We start from the raw sequence: 17,434 nt of genomic DNA, 5'->3' as shown, positions 1-17,434 counted from the left end.
CCTGAGAGGATCTGCACTGATGTTAAGATACCTGTGTCTGTTGTTTGGATAAAAACGTGTGCTCATGCGTCAACATATTGTTGAAATGAGGCCGCCTGATACGACTTCACAGTAACATTAAGCTAACCTCGTGTTGGTAAAGCAGGTACGCAGATGAAGAGATATGTCAGCTGTTGTGAGACTTTTTAACACAAGCAATTTCACAAAACCTTCGACCCAATCCATCGAAGACCCAACCCAACACAGGCTTCAAGGTGTTTTGCTAGTTTTGGGAGACAGCAACAAACTCTCTGCAGTCTAACTTCACATCCAGAGACAAGCCGAAGGGTGTAAAATAACAGGAGCCCCTTTCAGGCATGCACTCCTTTCCTTTAATCTGATGGTAATGAAAAACGGCTCGAAGCTCTTAACCAATACGCTGCCGTTGATAACCAAGCGGAGATCGCTGCATTCCCCTTTTAGCGTGCTGAGGCTCAAGCATGAGATGCCCGCCGTCACCACATCACAGAGGCTGTCTTACCAGAAGTGCACGACTTTGTGAAAAATCACATTTGTAGCCCATTACAGGACGCTTCAGCCTCACTGCTGATATTTCTCAGCAGCTTAACAGCACAGTTGACTGATGAGGATTTCATGCTACTTGTACTACAAGCAAAGCAGTTTCAGGGCTCACACACCAACCAAGGTAAAGGAGGTGCAGTCTCTGCACTTTTTTATGATAATTGTGGTTTTAATAGCAGAAATTCAGCACTATTTTTAGTACTTATATAAGTACTTGGTATCAGCAAGCACCCAAATCTAAATACTTGGAATTGGTATGAAAAAAAGCAGTATTGGTGTGTCTCTGTTTGAGAGTCACAAGAGTCAGAACAGGCAAAGTGTAGGCATAACCGTGATGATAAATAGGACTATTCTCTAACTGTCCTCCTTTTTAAAAAACAGCTGTATTGATATTTCTACACCCTGCTGGGTGTTGTCAATAGTGTTGTTGTGGGAAATAAACGTGCGCTCGCTGCCATTCACTTTAAAATGGGCTCGCTCTTTCTACTTCATTCTTCAATCAATAAAAATGGTTAAAAAAGAAAATACACCACCTTTATTGGTCCTTATCATTTTAAGTAGCTGTCACACTGTCTGCCACAAAAACCAGCCTGACACTCTGTGCCGTTAAATCTGACTGGTCAGAAAAGAGGAGAAGATAACAGGCTTATCACTGGGTGACAAAGAGTGGCACCAGAAACCTTTTTGGCTACCGGCCCAGCTGGGTCCCACTGCATGAGCTCCTGACCGCCGTCGCCACCAGCGACTCTGACAGTCAAGCTGGGCTCTAAAGTTATTTTAGAATTAAGATACAACAGACAAATGACTGAGCTATCCAAGCAGAGATGGCTTACAATCTGTCTTACACACACACGCTCACAGGCAAACACACATTTGTGTGGCGTTAATCATTCCCAAGTGGCTGATAAAACAGAGACAGGTCATTAAAACTCGACAGTGTTCATAAACTGTACTTTATTAACTGTGCTCTTTATTCGCCCACTCTCACATACAGACACAGATTATTTTGCTTTTTCATAAGGTACTTTCTCATTGCTCCAACTCTGTCCACATATCACCTACCATCTACTATCTCTCCATACATTTTTCTTTCACTCCATCTTTGTGGTGAGAAGGTTGACAGTTAATTGGGAGTACGTTTTAGTGAGCTGGCCTGAGATTCTATCTTTTCTTTTCATTAGGGAGAGAAGTCAAGGGAGAGAGTGTCAAGGAAGTGAAGAAAGAGTGAGAGAGCGCAAAGGAGGCAAGGAAAGAAATGAAAAAAGAACGAAAAGTCAGTCGATAGAGAACATCTAGAAGTTTTTAGCGACTGCTGTGGAGAGCACAGCTCTGTGCGTGTTTGTTTATTTGTTAATGAGCTAATCAATAGCAGAGGTGTGTAAGCCCAGCAGTGGGTCTGCTTTGGGAGATTACTTACAGAGACACAACTTGTAAGGCTTGATTGTCTACAATGTGCCTCCTATTTTTTTAAACTGGTCTGACTCAACTAAAGTTGCTCAACTGAGTTACAAATGAGAGCAACACAAACCTTAATCTTAAGAATTTATCTGACAAAAGTAATGTTTCCCATTATTTACCAAGACTGCAGCAGTGCACCATGGTCTAATTTTTCCTGCCAGTTTCATAACGAACCGAAAATATTTCAGTGGCTTTCAGTTGCATAGACTTCAGCTTTTGCCATACGTTGATTTCTTTGTTGCGGCCGTTCAAGACATCAATCGTGGCCACCATTAATCGATTTACATTTCTTCAGTATTGAAAATTGGACTCTTATTTCACTATAGAGCTGTGCTTCGCTGCCACTCACTCTCTCTCTTTCTCTCTTAGAAAAACACAACAAAGCCCCCTGTGGACAGGCCCTTCTCTGTTTCACTCTACAACAGAACATGCCCAGGATGAAGGATTGTTCTTGGCTTTTCCCTGCAGAGAAGTCAGCTGGCTCAGTTTGTGAACAGAATCACCTCTGCGTAAAATTGCCCAAAACAGATGCATTTAGGTTAACGGCAACAAGTTAGTCTAGCCTTGATGTTCAGAGCACAACAAGCACCAACTCTTCAAAAAAGTTACTAGCAAGTATAAAAAAGGAGCTTAGTGTCTCCTTTCCAGATCTGCAGCTTCTAACGCAGTAGGGAGACCTCTGGTTTTGGGCTCGGTGCCTTCACTCAAGCCTGGCTGATAACTTCTAACTAGATTTACTGCCTGCATGGACAAACTCTGCAGTGTTGAGGAGAGGCACAGTGCTCGAACACTGCATGAAGCAGGCCTTGATTTTATTTTATGGCAGCGAACACGGTGCACAGCTTTTGGATAAGTGTTACACTGAAATTCAGGCTTCTCTAAAAACTTTATGGCTGATTACAACAACTTGATCGTGTCATACGTGTAACAATGGTTGTGGCTAACAGCAATGTGTCCTTGACAAATGAAGTCTAATTCTGTGGGAAACACTGAAATGCACGGCCTCATCTGAGCTAATGAAAGTCTCTAGCCAGCGTTTTAATACTATTTTTCTAATACCTCGGAGGAAATTAGTACAAAAAAAACAAACAAACGTGTTACATTGTGGGTCTGCAGCAAGCTAATCACTGCCAACAAACTCTTATCGTGTGACTGACTTTGTGGACTTTGTGTTTATCCCAGTCTTTAAATTCACAAATGTTAATGAAACATGCGAGCAGTTCCTCCCTCTCCTTGAAACTTCAGGAAGAAAAATGCTCAAATAGCTCACTCAGTCACACAGCTAAGGTGTTTGTCTCGCTGATTAGCAGAGCTCATAAATACCTAATCACTGATGCTAATCAGCCCTCTCACCTAGGGGTGAGCTAAAAATATAAATTACACACACAAACAAGTCAGGGTAACACACAAAAACACTTTGTGCACACTTTCCCTGTCAAAATACTTCTGGCATCACAGCCATTTTAACGTAGCATTAATCCATTATTAATTGACAAACAGCATTTCTCCACATAAACTATCTGCGACTAAGCAGCTTTTGCAATGTACTGGTTCTTATTTACAGAAAACTAAAAGAACCACACAGATACAGCCAACGTTGACACCCACAACTTTTGATCTCCCACCACTGTACGACCAGCTGTTAAAAGAACCACGCGGTCAGGCTTCTGACGTGATTCTGTAAAACTGATCAAAAACAAAAGCACTGAGGTGCCAACATAATGAGATTTCTTTTGACTTTGAAGAGTACAAATATAGTCGAGACTCAAAACATTTGATGCTAAATGCTGCGGGTGTGTGAATTTTGCTTAAACAAAAAAAGTTACTGCAATAATAAAATAAGGGCATTTCAACAGGACTAACAGACGTCTAACATATCACCATGCGAACGTACAGGCATCTAACATGACAGCTGCTTTGGAGCCAATCTCGAGGTAGACTGCAAGTTGACAAGAACTTATTCATTTATTATTGGTGTTAACAAAACCTCTGTAACACTAACTTTTTCAGCTGGACATTTTGACTTGATTACTTACTTACTAAAGAGTTATTTAAGCTATACATCTTTAGCTTAGGTGTAGAGAAAGTGAGATTTTCACCAAGATGAACAATAAAGTTGAATTATATAGTGCACCTTAAATGTTGGGCAGTTCGCAGAAATGTGGATCTTTTCGTGGCGCTGAATGAATAATCAGGGATTCAAGTTACTTTATCCGATGCTTGCTGTGACAATATTTCACTCTGGGTCAATGTTGGACTGACTGATTGACAGCTGACTAACACCACCAAGCCTCGAGTCACGCCACTTGAATGTCTAAAAACAATCCTGCTGATCAGAACGGGAAAAAAAAACATAGAGATTTTCATGGTTGTAATGAGATGCTTAATTTAGTAATTCTGAAATGGGTTTTGATTATGCTATGCTAATCAGGGATGTTCCTGCAGTTTTACAGTACAATACAGAGAGGGTAGAAACAAACGATACCATAACATAATGCTGACAGTCATTCCAGTATTAACATGTTTAATTAACACATCGCAAGACTGCCTGGAATGAGAAGAATAATTTACAGGTACCATGTATTCAAAAATAAAATCTGCATGCATCAGAATTTATGGGCCAACTATTCACACCATTGACCCATCAGATGAAGAACCCATCAGCATCAGCTATGCTCAGATTATCCATCCATCCATCCATTATCTATACACCGCTTAATCCTCTCTAGGGTCGCAGGCGGTGGAATCTATCCCAGCTGACTCAGGGTGAAGGCAGGGGACACCCTGGACAGGTCACCAGTAGCACACTCACATTCACACCTACGGACAATTTAAAATCACCAATTAACCTCAACATGTTTTGGACCTTGTGGGAGGAAGCCGGAGAACCCGGAGAGAACCCACACTGCACAGGGAGAACATGCAAACTACACGCAGAAAGATCCCGGGTGTCCTCACTGGGACGCGAACCAGCAACCTTCTTGCTGCGAGGCGACGATGCTAACCACCGCTCCACCTTGCAGCCCATGCTCAGATTAACCGATGTCAATTTAGTGGTGACTGCAGGGTTAGCTAGTGCAGTGGCCGAGGAATGAGAGAAGAAAAATTCAAGATGATTGCTGATGATAGTTTGAATAAAGATGAGGAAACTCTTATTTCTTATGGTTATAATATCCTGTTTAAATAAATGTTCATAACTTTTCTACTTCTATTTGACAGAATTACACGTATTGTACCTTTTTGCATTTTATATTTCTTATTGTTTATTTTGGCTTATTTGTCTGTATGGTGGTGGTAATTTTATCTTAGCACTGTAACAATACAATTTCCCCTTGGGGATTAATAAAGTATTTCTATTCTATTATATTCTAACTTCTTATTTACTTCTAATGTCTTGTTTAAATTAAAGCTCATTTACCTGATAAATGTTTGGTCTTTAGAACACTGTAGTAACAACTTATCACTGCACAGTCACAGACCTATAACAGTATTTGTGGGTTTACTATTACATGTCTCCATTTGTAGTTTGTTTTCATTCCATGCAATTTCTTTGATTATATTTCTAAAATCTCAGTTCAGTCTATCTTCGTTGGCTTCATTGTGCTTATCATTGCTTTTGTTTTTAAAAGTTATTCCAATGCCTTTTGAGCTTTACCAGCGTAAAGCCCTTTGAACTGCCTCAGTAATTAAAATGTGCTACATAAATATAGTTGCACCATCATCCTGTCTCTCTGCTGTCCCTGCTGAGACTCAGACAAAACTAAATAAGTAAGCGAGACAAAAAAGCCACCTGACAATTTAGGTTTAACCCTTTCAATACCCAAATTATAGCAATGTTAAAAAATACTATATTATGAGTCTTTTTGGCAAATTAATTAAAGTCCCTCATGTCCCCAGAATGTGTCTTTCAATTTTCTTTTCAAATACTGGAAAGACGGTTAATTTCACCGTGACGGTATAACCCCTGGTTTCATCACTGCTTGAAACGGGTTGTTTCAGTGTTTGAAGCTTTAAATACAGCCAAGCTGCTGCTGATCTCATGCCCTTCAGGAAGGAAACTCTCTCTGCCTCTGCTCTGTTCGGTGACTGACAGAGCAGAGCAAAACAGCTGATCGCACAGCAGCTGACAGCTAGACCTGAATGAGTGTATGAGCTCAAGACACTTCACTGCTTCGAACTTTCTCTCTGCATTATCATTACTGACTTTGTGAAATGACATTGCGGTGATAAAAATCCGTATTTTAGTGGTGCAGAGCAGCAGCTTCAAAATGGCTGGTTAACCTAGCCCAAATGGTCCATGTTTTAGTCACTATTTTGAATTTGTTTCATTGTGAGAAACCGGAAAGAGGCTGTAAAGGGCTGACACCAGATGACATTAGCTTGAGATAACAGTAACCCATCCAGTCCTTGTCTGTTGCTTTCAAATCACTCAAAGTTTGTCCCTCAGCTTTACAATTTCCACATAGCTCTGACATGTGACCATATGACTAAAGCTAATGTTAGGCTCTGTAGCTGTGAAAGTGCATAAAGGCTCCAACAGCAGAACATTTGGTGTAAAAATAAAAAAAAGAAGAAGAAAAAAAAACAGCTGATGTACGGCAAGGCAGCTGCTCCTTCAGAGAGGCTTATCTTGGAGGAGGCAGGCAGTGATAAGGGGAAGGTATATGGAAATTTTTTTTTTGTTTCACAACTAATGGTTACCCAGTTAGTTCAAAAAGTTCTCGGCCTCATCAAAAAACATCACAGGAGATTGCTGCATTGCATTATTTTTTAACATAGTCTCCTTTAATTGTCTTGTTCTTGTTTCCGTTTCTCTTTCTCTTCGGGGACGTGTTGATCTTGCGGCTTCTTCTTCTCCTCACGGGCAATCTCATCATCACTCTGAAAACAGCGACTATGCAAGTGAGATTTTAGTTTGGGAAACAGATAAGAGTCAGACGTGCCAGGTCAGATGAGTAGGGTGCATGTTTCAACAGTTTAAATCCAGATTTGGCTGCTTCTGCCACCTGAACTGTGTGGACGGATGCATGGTCCTGTAGCGACAGCAGCCAGCTTAAACCCTTCCTCTCTTTTTTTCTTCTAGTGCTTCAAACATTTGAGTTTTTGTGAACAGTGATGTCAGGCTTATAGTATACAATTACGTCGCAAAAGGGGAGCTACACCTCTTGTTTCTCGGTGCGACCTAGAACTTTTTGAAGTACACTCTTTCATAGACACTCACATTCTCCCTGGCTTGTAAAGCTGAGAGGCCATCTAGTTGCGGGAGGGCTTAAATAAAGGCAGTAGTAAGCGTCATATTCTTACAGCAAAACACAAATGAAAACACACACAAAAAAAAAACACATTTAGAATGGATTGTCACCTTATGGGACCTCTAAAGGGCTGAAAAATAAACACAAATACAGGATGAAGAAGCATTTGAATGAGAGTGAGCCATACAGTAATGAATGCATGAGAAGAGTGTGGGAACGTGACTGTTGCAGGTTAAACAGCTTACACCATAGGAGGGGGATTTAAGTGCTGCTGCTAGAGTGGAATATTAGCAGGATTATCTGGCAACCCTGTTGCTGAGGTGAATAACATTAGAATCCTATTTGTAAAGACTTCTATGCTTCCTGTCCAAAATCCCCCATATTCTCTCCACTTACTCCTGCCTCATCCTACAATTAGTCCACTTACGTTCTCAGATTACACTCACGCACAAGCTTGAAAAGAACGTTATGTGTGTGATGCACATATTATACTCATGTGTATTTGTGTGTGTTCCTTTAAGCGCGGGTGTTACTTTACGTGTGTGTGTGTGTGTGCATGTGCGAGCGTCGTATTCCATTAGTAGTACAGGCCTCTCTGCTCCCACAGGCCACTAGGCGTGCGTGTCATACACACTCGCCGCGGTGAACACCCTGAATACTAATACTGAAGGTGTAAGCATCTGTTTAGGGGGTGTGTGTGTGTGCCTTTGTACATCTGTATGCATGTGCACCCAATGGAGGGAGGGTGAGGTGGTGTGACAGAGAGTGTTGAGATTGGAGCGAGTATGTGTGCATTTGAGTGTGACAGTGCGTGCCATGAGGGCATTACGACTGTTTGTGTGACTGAGTCTGTTTTGTGTGTGTGTGTGTGTGTGTGTTTTATGGATAGAGTCTGAGGTTAATAAATATTGACAGTGAATTATCTCTTCTGGCAGGGTCGCAGGTGGGTTTGATGGAGCAGATTTGACACACCAGTACGAACCCCCCCCCAAAAAAACATGTATGCGCGCAAACACACATATTCTAATCGGCAATTTCATATTTTTAGTTATTCTCTACTTGAGCAGCATTTAAGTGAGTCCTTGAGCAAGGCACTCACGATCAGTAGCAATCATCTAGCACTTGACCACAATAATTTCCTGCCAAGAAAATAAAGCAACCTTCTACCTTGCCAGTATGGATTCTCCACAGTTCCTGCTCTAGCTAGAGGCCCTCTATCATAACGCAACACAGCAACAACACGGCAATTAGTCACTGCTACACACTCAGAGATCAGAGTAACAGAGAGAGAGATAAGCAAGCAGAGATAAAGAGGAAAAGAGTGTAGCAGAATGGGATGAAGAGATGAAGGGAAGAGACAAAGAGGTAAGTGCAAAGGGAGCACAACAGGATGTTTTTTTCTGTAAAGCTACTTAAGGAAAGGATTTGCTCAACAGCTAAGGGACAGTCACACATAGTTTTTATTTAGCCCATTCGATGAGTGTATGGGGAGCGGTGATCGATTAATGCAGCCTAGCCCTGTGACATTGCCCAGTCATCACTCTCTTCCTCGCACAAACACACATTAAATGCGCACACATTCCTGCACTCGCGCACACTGAAGACACACAGCAAAGAAGAGTCTCTGTTGGCACAGTGTTCCTCTCACTGCATGGCTAAGTCAGGCACAAAGCTATAACGTGGCGTAATGGTGCATAAACTTGGATGTGGGGGGATACAGTAAAAAGAAGAAGAAGAAGAAGAAAAAAAAACAAACACCTTGCAAGGTCAAATTCGCACTTCCTCAAGCATTTGTGTGAGAGCTCACTGAGACAGATATCAGCACTCCCACAGATGCTACAGCCTGTAGGAATTTTGAATGTTGACAGTGTGCCCATTTTACCTTCACACTTCTGTTTAATGATCACTAACAGAAACGCACACTGCCAGTGGCTCACAGCAACCTGCAGTCCTACCTGATTTAATCAAGTCGCAGGTACGCAAGGCTTAAAAGGGACAGATAATATTGATATCTCTATTTAATTTTGTTTATGGCTATGTTGTGGTATAATTCTGATGTGCTTTCATGCTTGTGTTTTTTCAAGCGTTTTTCTAGGTTTTAGGCATTTTTCTGACTTTATGCTTAACTTTTATCTCTTTTCTATGTGTGTCTTTTAATGAATATGATTTTATTTTATTCTTTTTCCCAAAGTATGAGTCAAAAACACTGATGTTTGATTGTGTCCACAGTGCCTAGCTTTAAATGTAAAGTGTGCATACCTTTTTGAAGAGCAAGGAGTCGTCCATGTGCTCTGCATAGACTGAGGTGAGCCTGTATTGGTTCTCGGTGGTAATATCCATCTGGTAGCCGGTCAGGACGTAGCAGACTGTGCGGAATTCCTGAATTTTTTTCTGAAACACCTCCTTCAGCCTCTGGTTTCTAAGCTCTGAGCTCTCCATCTGTTTTCGTAGATCTGCAACATACACAAAAAAAAAAAACACATAAAGCCTTCTGACAACAATCTGAAATGCACAGTACACATGGCTGGTTATATTTTTCTCACATTGCTCTTTAAGTACATGCCCTCACACACTCCATGCTTAATACACATCCACGTATGCATGCTCAACTAACTAAGCTCATGCAGCTTAGACAGCTCCATCTCAACTATACGCTCCCTGCAGCAGTCCATCTGCTCACTTAGGGTCTACAGAATACCATAATGCACAGTGTGTAGTGATGACTAAAGCAGTCAGCTGCATCTCCTAGCTGGGAGCAGAGACAATCATAGCAAATAGAAAACGAATGGATTTGACTTTAATTTGTTGAACATCAATTTGTGATAATTACTTTAATTTGGAGACTTGATTTAAGAAGTCAGAGAAATGAGTTCATCTAAGGAGAGATTGGTTGTTATGGAGGGAGGTACTTACAATGGTATCAAAAGCGAAAAAAGGGACATGGATGTATGAGAGCGCACACGAATATATGGTTTAAGTGCAATGGCTCTTAAATAAGAAACAGACAAAAAAAACTCAACTGTAATGAAATGCTTCTAATTGATTCTATTGATGCACTATGGAACCATTAGAACACAAAGCCAGAGATGGGACGAGCATGTATGAACACCAAGTGTAGTCTCCAGTCATACTGGAATCATCAGTGATCACAAGTCAACAACATCGAATTGCAACGTCTATGACTTCTGAAAAATGAGTCTAATTTAAAACCTTTGCTTTGAACCAGAAGGAGCGCATTCTCTCCTCACAACACCACAAGGTGGATAGATTGCTCTGATTAAACAACAATTAGTATCAATGTGTAAATCTGAAAGTTAGCTTCTCATGTCTACATTTCTCATAACTGTTGTAGCTAAAAATGTTAAAAATATTGAAAAAAGCAGACAGGAGCACCAGAAAAAGAATTAGTGACCAAGGCAGTTAAAATGACCACTTAGCATCTCTGAATAGCTTAGCTTTTGATGACTTTTTAAAGGTCAAAAGCCTTTCAGTTTCTCTTATGTCCGTCTACACTAATGAGAATTATAGTCTTCCTTTACAACCAGGTCTATTAACTCATTACCCTGCACTGTCACACAGCTTTACGAGCAGTTAGTGCATTTTCATTGCTCAGGCTTCTAACCCTGCTGTGATTGATAAGTATTTCTACACATCCTTCTTCTCTTCATACATCTTAGCCTATTACATCTTATATGTCATTATTGAACAATTGAATGGCTACAAAGTATAAACTTAAGAGTCTGTGAGTGTGTCGGTCTCTGTGCCTGTCCGTCTCCTGGGTGACTGGGCTGCTGTCAAGTGTCAGTCAGTGCTGAAAAATACTGTTTCAAGACCTCAGGATTGTGACAAAACTGTCACTTTATGACAGTCATCAAACTGCCCGGAAAATGGCTTGTAATTCTCAAGCTACAGCAACACATGCATTTACTCTAACATGCAGACAAACTGACGTGTACACAGGGACATGGACGTGTCCTTACCTGTGTAATCGCAAAGACAAATATGCACATGGGCACACAAAAACATGTCACTGTGTACAGTAAGCAGGTTGTCTTTATACCAATTTTAGATTTTTTTTTACAAAGTTACTGACTTTTGCCCTGAATTGGTGTCAATGAGTCTGAGTACACAGACACTCAAAAAGCTGTCAAAAAACTCCACTGCTGAGTAATCTTCTTATGTACATCCTTTTGCCTACTGATTTTTCAACCTGAAACAGGGTTGCACAAATAATCGAATATTAATCACAATCAGGACTTCGCCGTCCCACAATTAAATGAAAACGTTCGACTGCAACATTTACATTTAACATGATCTACTTATAGAAAACTCAGTCATTTTTGGTCTCACACCTGTCTGAGTAGTTGCAGTAACTGAGTGCAGAGACTGGAGGCTTTTTTGTGTGCAGCTGCCTGGCTAGCATCTACTGTAGCCTGCGTGTGAGACATTTAGGGAACATTGTAGTATCTACTGCTGAACAGTATATACTTGTATATGTTTGAAGTAGGGCTGCAAGGTTGCTCGGTGGTCAGCATCATTGCATTGCAGCAAGACGGTTGCGGTTTCGCGTCCCCGTGAAGACACCTGGGATCTTTCTACATGGAGTTTGCATGTTCTCCCCGTACACCGTGGGTTCTCTCCGGGTTCTCCGGCTTCCTCCCACACAGTCCAAAAACATGTTGAGGTTAATTGGTGATTCTAAATTGTCCGTAGGTGTGAATGTGAGTGTGCTTGGTTGTCTGTCTCTAAGTGTAGCCCTGTGATAGACTGGTGACCTGTCCAGGGTGTCCCCTGCCTTCACCCTGAGTCAGCTGGGATAGACTCCAGCCCCCCATGACCCTAGTGAGGATTAAGCGGTGTATAGATAATAGATGGATGGATGTTTGAAGTAAAAGAAAAACTAGAATTATGGCTTTGCAGGCATATTAAGCAAATTCTAAAGCATCTTCGGCAGGACAGAAGACCTACATAATCCAACAGTTTCAAGATGGCCACCTAAGATTAATGTCAGCGATTCACGAAATGTGAAATACGGCCCCAGTCTCCCCTTCTGCTCTTCTTTTACAGTGTTGAATAATGGACAGAAAAGAGTCTCTGCAGAACATTATCATGTGACTTTGACCTTTAACCTCTAGGATGTAAAATGTCATTACTTCCTTGGTTTGTTCTACTAGACATTTATGTTAAATTTTGTCTTAATTAGCCCGTGATATCTTGAATTATGAGCAAAAGGTATGCTCACAGTGGCCTTTGACTACCTACTTCCCATTAGTCCATCCTTGAGTCCACGTGAACATTTTTGCCAGATGTAATGAAAGTCCCTCCAGGCATTTCTGATATATTGTATTCATAACGATGGGATACACGTGCGGTCACAGTGACCTTGACCTTTGAAAACCACAATCTAATTGGTTTATCCTTGAATCCAATTAAACTGTGCCAAATTTGAACAAATTCTTTCAAAGCATCCCTCAGATATTGCATTCTGGAAAACAGGACGAACAGACAACCTGAAAACATCATGCCCACGGCCGTTGCCCGCAGCAGAACGCCACGTTAATTGCGTGCTCAAAGTCAACATGTATAATAATATTGTCACATTTTGGAAGAAAATAACCTGCAGGAAGCAACTGAAGGAGCCAAAGAAATTCTTAATTTACAAATTGCCATCATGTATACAGCTTAGAATAACACTTATTTACAGCTTAGTTCAGCGCTTTCATTTGATTTTACTGACAGTACTCGGGCTGCAAAGATGAGCCCACTTAAAAAATAATTCCTGTCACCTTATTCTATACATAATTTCACATCCTAATTCTTTAATATCTCATTGGAAACTTAACCGTAAAGTGTACTAGTTACTAGTTATACTGCTCACCTATATATACAATACACAGCACCAAATCAAAAACTAAGAGAGCACATTTTAAAAATCTTCACATTGGTTTCAAGAAATTGAAAGTGCATTGTGTAATTGAAATTGGACAGAATGTTATATTTGCACAAAACATTTTAGCTAACGGGCTGCAGGGTGGCTCGGTTGTTTGCACTGTTGATGCGCAGCGTGGGTTCTCCGGCTTCCTCCCACAGTCCAAAAACATGCTGAGGTTAATCTGCGATTCTAAATTGTAAGTAGGTGACTGAGTGTGCTTATTTGTAGCCCTGTGACAGACTGGTGACCTGTCCAGGGTGTCCCCTGCCTTCACCCTAAGTCGGCTGGGATAGACTCCAGCCTCCTTGCGACCCTACAGAGGACTGAGCGGTGTATAGATAACGGATGGACGGTTTTCAACTAACTAAAATCCTGATACTAGTATCACAACCACAAGTAGGGACAACTTTTGGCATTGACCTACTAGACACCCACCTCCGGCACCAAAGGGATAGAAGAAATATCTTGCCGTAGCTCCTGACCTACTCTTAAAATTCTCCCGCTGACGTCAAATGCACCCCATACATTGTTAAAAACCACAGCTCACAGTGCAGTATACAGCTGATATTGAGAGAAGACTACAGAGAAGCTGTAGGAAGACACTCTGCAGGGGGCTGAGTCTTATGCAACCTGACTTTTTAAAGCTTTTCCGACCCCGCAATTCATTTGCTCACATTGCTGAAAAAAGAATCACGTTTAGTAAGTAGGTTACTGATGTTTCCTGCAAACACTATAATATGATCCAGGCGACGATAAATCACAACACAGATTGTACTGAATGTGCACAGGTGTGTTCTCAACGTGGGTGGTAGGAATCAATGACCCCCTCCAGTGAAAATCCATTTTTTATTAGTTTGTTAGCATGTCTTTTGGTTTTTTTTTAAATGCTGGAAGACACATAATGAGTGAATTAGGTAGTCATAAGCATGGCAGAGCATTCCGCCTTGAAACAGCATTGTAGTGATAACCCCGTCAAAATCCTGGATTCTGACATGCAGGGTTTTAGACGGAACAACCTCAGGAGCAAATCCTGTCAGCTGTGACTGGGGCTTTCTGTATCAATATTCTTCTGACTCACTTTCCAGCTCGAACATGTACAGCTGAATTACTCCAGCATTAGCCCTCAACTCATCAATGTGTAGCACACAGTAGCTTTACAGTGTCTGAGCGGAGTCGTAGGTGAGCCGGTGTGCTCGAGCTGCTGTGAGGGGAAGGGTGAGCGGATTGTACTTCTATGTTTTGGGACTTTGCGACCCACAGAAGTGAACTTTTCTCCCTAAAACACACCTTAGCACCTCTCCGTCTGGATTATTTAAAGGGCCAGGTCACTCAAATATTTTCTTAAATATCTTGGCTGAACCCATACAGCTTCTAATTCATTAAATTATGTATTTTCGCTATTCCCATTCCAGGACAGAGTTCTCTTCCTCTGAGTCTGTGTGAGAAGCAGCTCTCTGGCTCACGCATGCTGCAGCACACACACTCTGCTCAATGAGACGAAGAGAGAACTAAAATTTCCAGTGTTGTTACACCTCACTTAAGCCAATGCTTACAACGGTCGTAGCCACAAGTGCAGCCGCTATTTTGTAGGTAAGAACAGAAACACAGTCAGTCTGTTGAAACATTTAAAAAAAGCATCACGTATGGACAAAGAAATGCACAGTTACAACGATAACAATTTGTCTCTCCTTGCCCCAGGTATGTTATGTATGTGAACAACCAAGAGCCCACAGAATTAACAACATCAAAAAAATTTAGGTCGATGGTTAGAAGTAACCATTACTCAGCCGACTGTTTAGCTATTTGTACATTAATGAATTCAGTCTGAAATGGTCAGAGCATCATCTAAGCTGTAGTTCAGAAATTCACAGTTTCCGTGCACTCGTAGAAGAGATTTAGTGTATTGGGGGTTGCAGGCCAAGTCTGGCTTCATTTTCACAGTTTCTCAAACTGGCAGTGATAGAAGATGTACTCAGGCTCATCTATTAATACTGTTCAGTGAAAAAACACCCAGTTTTGCACCTAAAAAGGAAAAATGAAAGATAGTAAATTAAAATTTGAAAAAAAATAAAAGCTATTTTATTTCTATCTCTCTTAAAATACAAAAAGAAACAATAAGAGTTTTGTCAAAGCACAGGATCAAGTGGTATCATTAAGAGCTGTAGTACTGTTAAAGTCTTAGTGAACCCCATCTCTACTTGTGGAGCACTTCGGGATTTTTGTCACACTGCACGAACAAGTTTGTTGCTATATCAAGCACTTTTTTTGCAAGAGATTAATAACATAAAGTTATTTTAAATATGTAACTTTTGAATTGCACTCTCAAATCTCATGGCGACACCATTACTGTCAGCGGGGTGAAGTCCCATACAATACATGGACTAAAGCTTTTCTATATTATCTCAGAGCCATTAAAATTATTCATTTGATCTTTGATACATTTCTCTACATCCCATTGCATTGACCATGGTCTGAAGATAAGAACGGTTATCACTCTCTAGGTCTGCATTATCTGCTGGAGTTTAAATTGAGCACACTGGTTAGAAACTCAATTATCATTTCATATGAAATTAAGTGGCACAGAAGAAGACTGTGTCAGGAACAGGGGAAATGACAGAAGACCAGAATGAAAGAAATGCAAAGAGAAAAAAGACGGCTGCAAGATGGGATAAGAGAAGGGATGAGAAAAAATGAGTGTGTGTCAGCAAGCAAGGGAGAGACGGTGAAAGCGCAGAGCACTATGGACCTCAGAAGACCAATTAGACAACAGTCGTTCCTTCACTGAACTGCCAAGAACTCCAATTACATGTTTAACTCTGTCATAACTACACTCACCCCTGCTAGCTGTCATATACTCCCCTAAGAGGACAGAGGCCTTAATGACCCTAAATATCAATGAACTAAGTAGCATAATAAAGTGTTCTGCTATAACTGTTTCCTTTCACCTTTATTAAACCAATCGTACAGAACAAAATGGTTCTGGCACATGCAAAACATTCCAATGTCAGCGATATTTGTTTCAAACAAAAAATAAAAAACTAACAAAAACTTCCGAGCCCTTTCGCACATGTTCCTGCTGTGTACCTAAGTAATATACTCTGTGTTCATCAAGATTTATTATTCGTATAATGTCTGCTCTGGCCCCTCACCTCAGCTGCGGCAACTGTGTTCAGCTCCATAAAAAATGAATGGTAGTGGGAACGTGATGAACAATGGAGCAGCCATTGCAGCTACCCAGCCCCGTTTCATTTATTAAGTCGGCAGTTCGAGCTAATGAGCCAATTTAGTACAAATCGGTTTGTGAAAGTGTGTCTGCGTTGTGGATCTTACCCTGCACCTCTTTTGACGGCGGCAAATTGAGACTGAGGCTGGCGGCGTGTATACTGGAGTCGTCTTGTGAATGCACCGCAGCGCCTCCGCCTTGCAAAGAGCGCACAAGTTCCCTGAGATGTGCCACCTCGTCCCGAAGAGTGTCCACTTCCTGCTGGCGCTCCTGCTTGGCGGCAGCGGTGGGGTTCATTTTGAAGTGGAGGACACGGGTTTTGACTGGATCGTAGTCGCCCTGAGACACAAGGAGACACAGAGAGGCATTTCAGACGAGCTCAGGGCTCCATGCTAACTTTTTACATTGGTTGCAAGAGCACATGTTTTTGGTGTGCTCAGAATTATTCACCACACCTTTTGGCACATAGTGTAGTACATGTAACCAGAGGACTGCTGTGGTATGTTGTTCTAAAGTGGATGCCATGACACACCGTGATCTCTTAGATGACTAAAAAGTATCCTGACAATGATGAATAATAAAGAAAAACCACCATGTAATAAGCTCCCCACTCCCATTGAGGAATAGTACAAAAGAGCTGATAATGCACATGGATGATTGGTGTGGCGCTAGCAGCAGAGGCTAATGGTGGGCTTATTACAGACAGTTCAATAGTGCGTTCATAATTCCTGGGGGCTACTGGCCTACCCCTCCAAAATGAAGCAATCTGTTAACCCTACCCCAAATCAAAAGTGACCTGATGCTAGGGCTGAACAATTTGGAGACAAAATGGGGAAAATCTAATCACAGTTGTTCTGGTAAGTTATACAATTGCCTCTTTGATGTGCAGGATGATTTTAAAAGGCAAGCTTTAGTTTAATATCCACTGTGGAATAGACTAAAAACATGTGACGGAGCACTACCACATGAGACGCCATCAAAAGCGTGACTGTCAGACGAGGAGGAAGA

At 41.3% G+C, this 17,434-nt stretch overlaps 1 protein-coding gene across 1 annotated transcript in view; it reads right to left on the bottom strand.

Annotated features, from left to right (window-relative positions):
- The window catches only part of mad1l1 (mitotic arrest deficient 1 like 1), a 68,728-nt gene that overhangs the window by 16,150 nt on the left and 35,144 nt on the right, over window positions 1-17,434 (bottom strand). The window contains exons 16-17 of the mRNA XM_008303525.1: window positions 16,534-16,765; window positions 9,531-9,724 (exon numbers count right to left, since the gene is read on the bottom strand). Of these exons, the coding sequence (XP_008301747.1) occupies window positions 9,531-9,724; window positions 16,534-16,765 (426 nt within the window). The remainder of the gene's footprint in view (window positions 1-9,530; window positions 9,725-16,533; window positions 16,766-17,434) is intronic.

Source organism: Stegastes partitus, unplaced genomic scaffold (assembly GCF_000690725.1).
Source record: "Stegastes partitus isolate 25-593 unplaced genomic scaffold, Stegastes_partitus-1.0.2 Scaffold2025, whole genome shotgun sequence".
NCBI classification, from domain to species: Eukaryota; Metazoa; Chordata; class Actinopteri; family Pomacentridae; genus Stegastes; species Stegastes partitus.
Note: the sequence above shows the minus strand (reverse complement) of the source record. Positions and strands in the feature narration are given on the sequence as shown.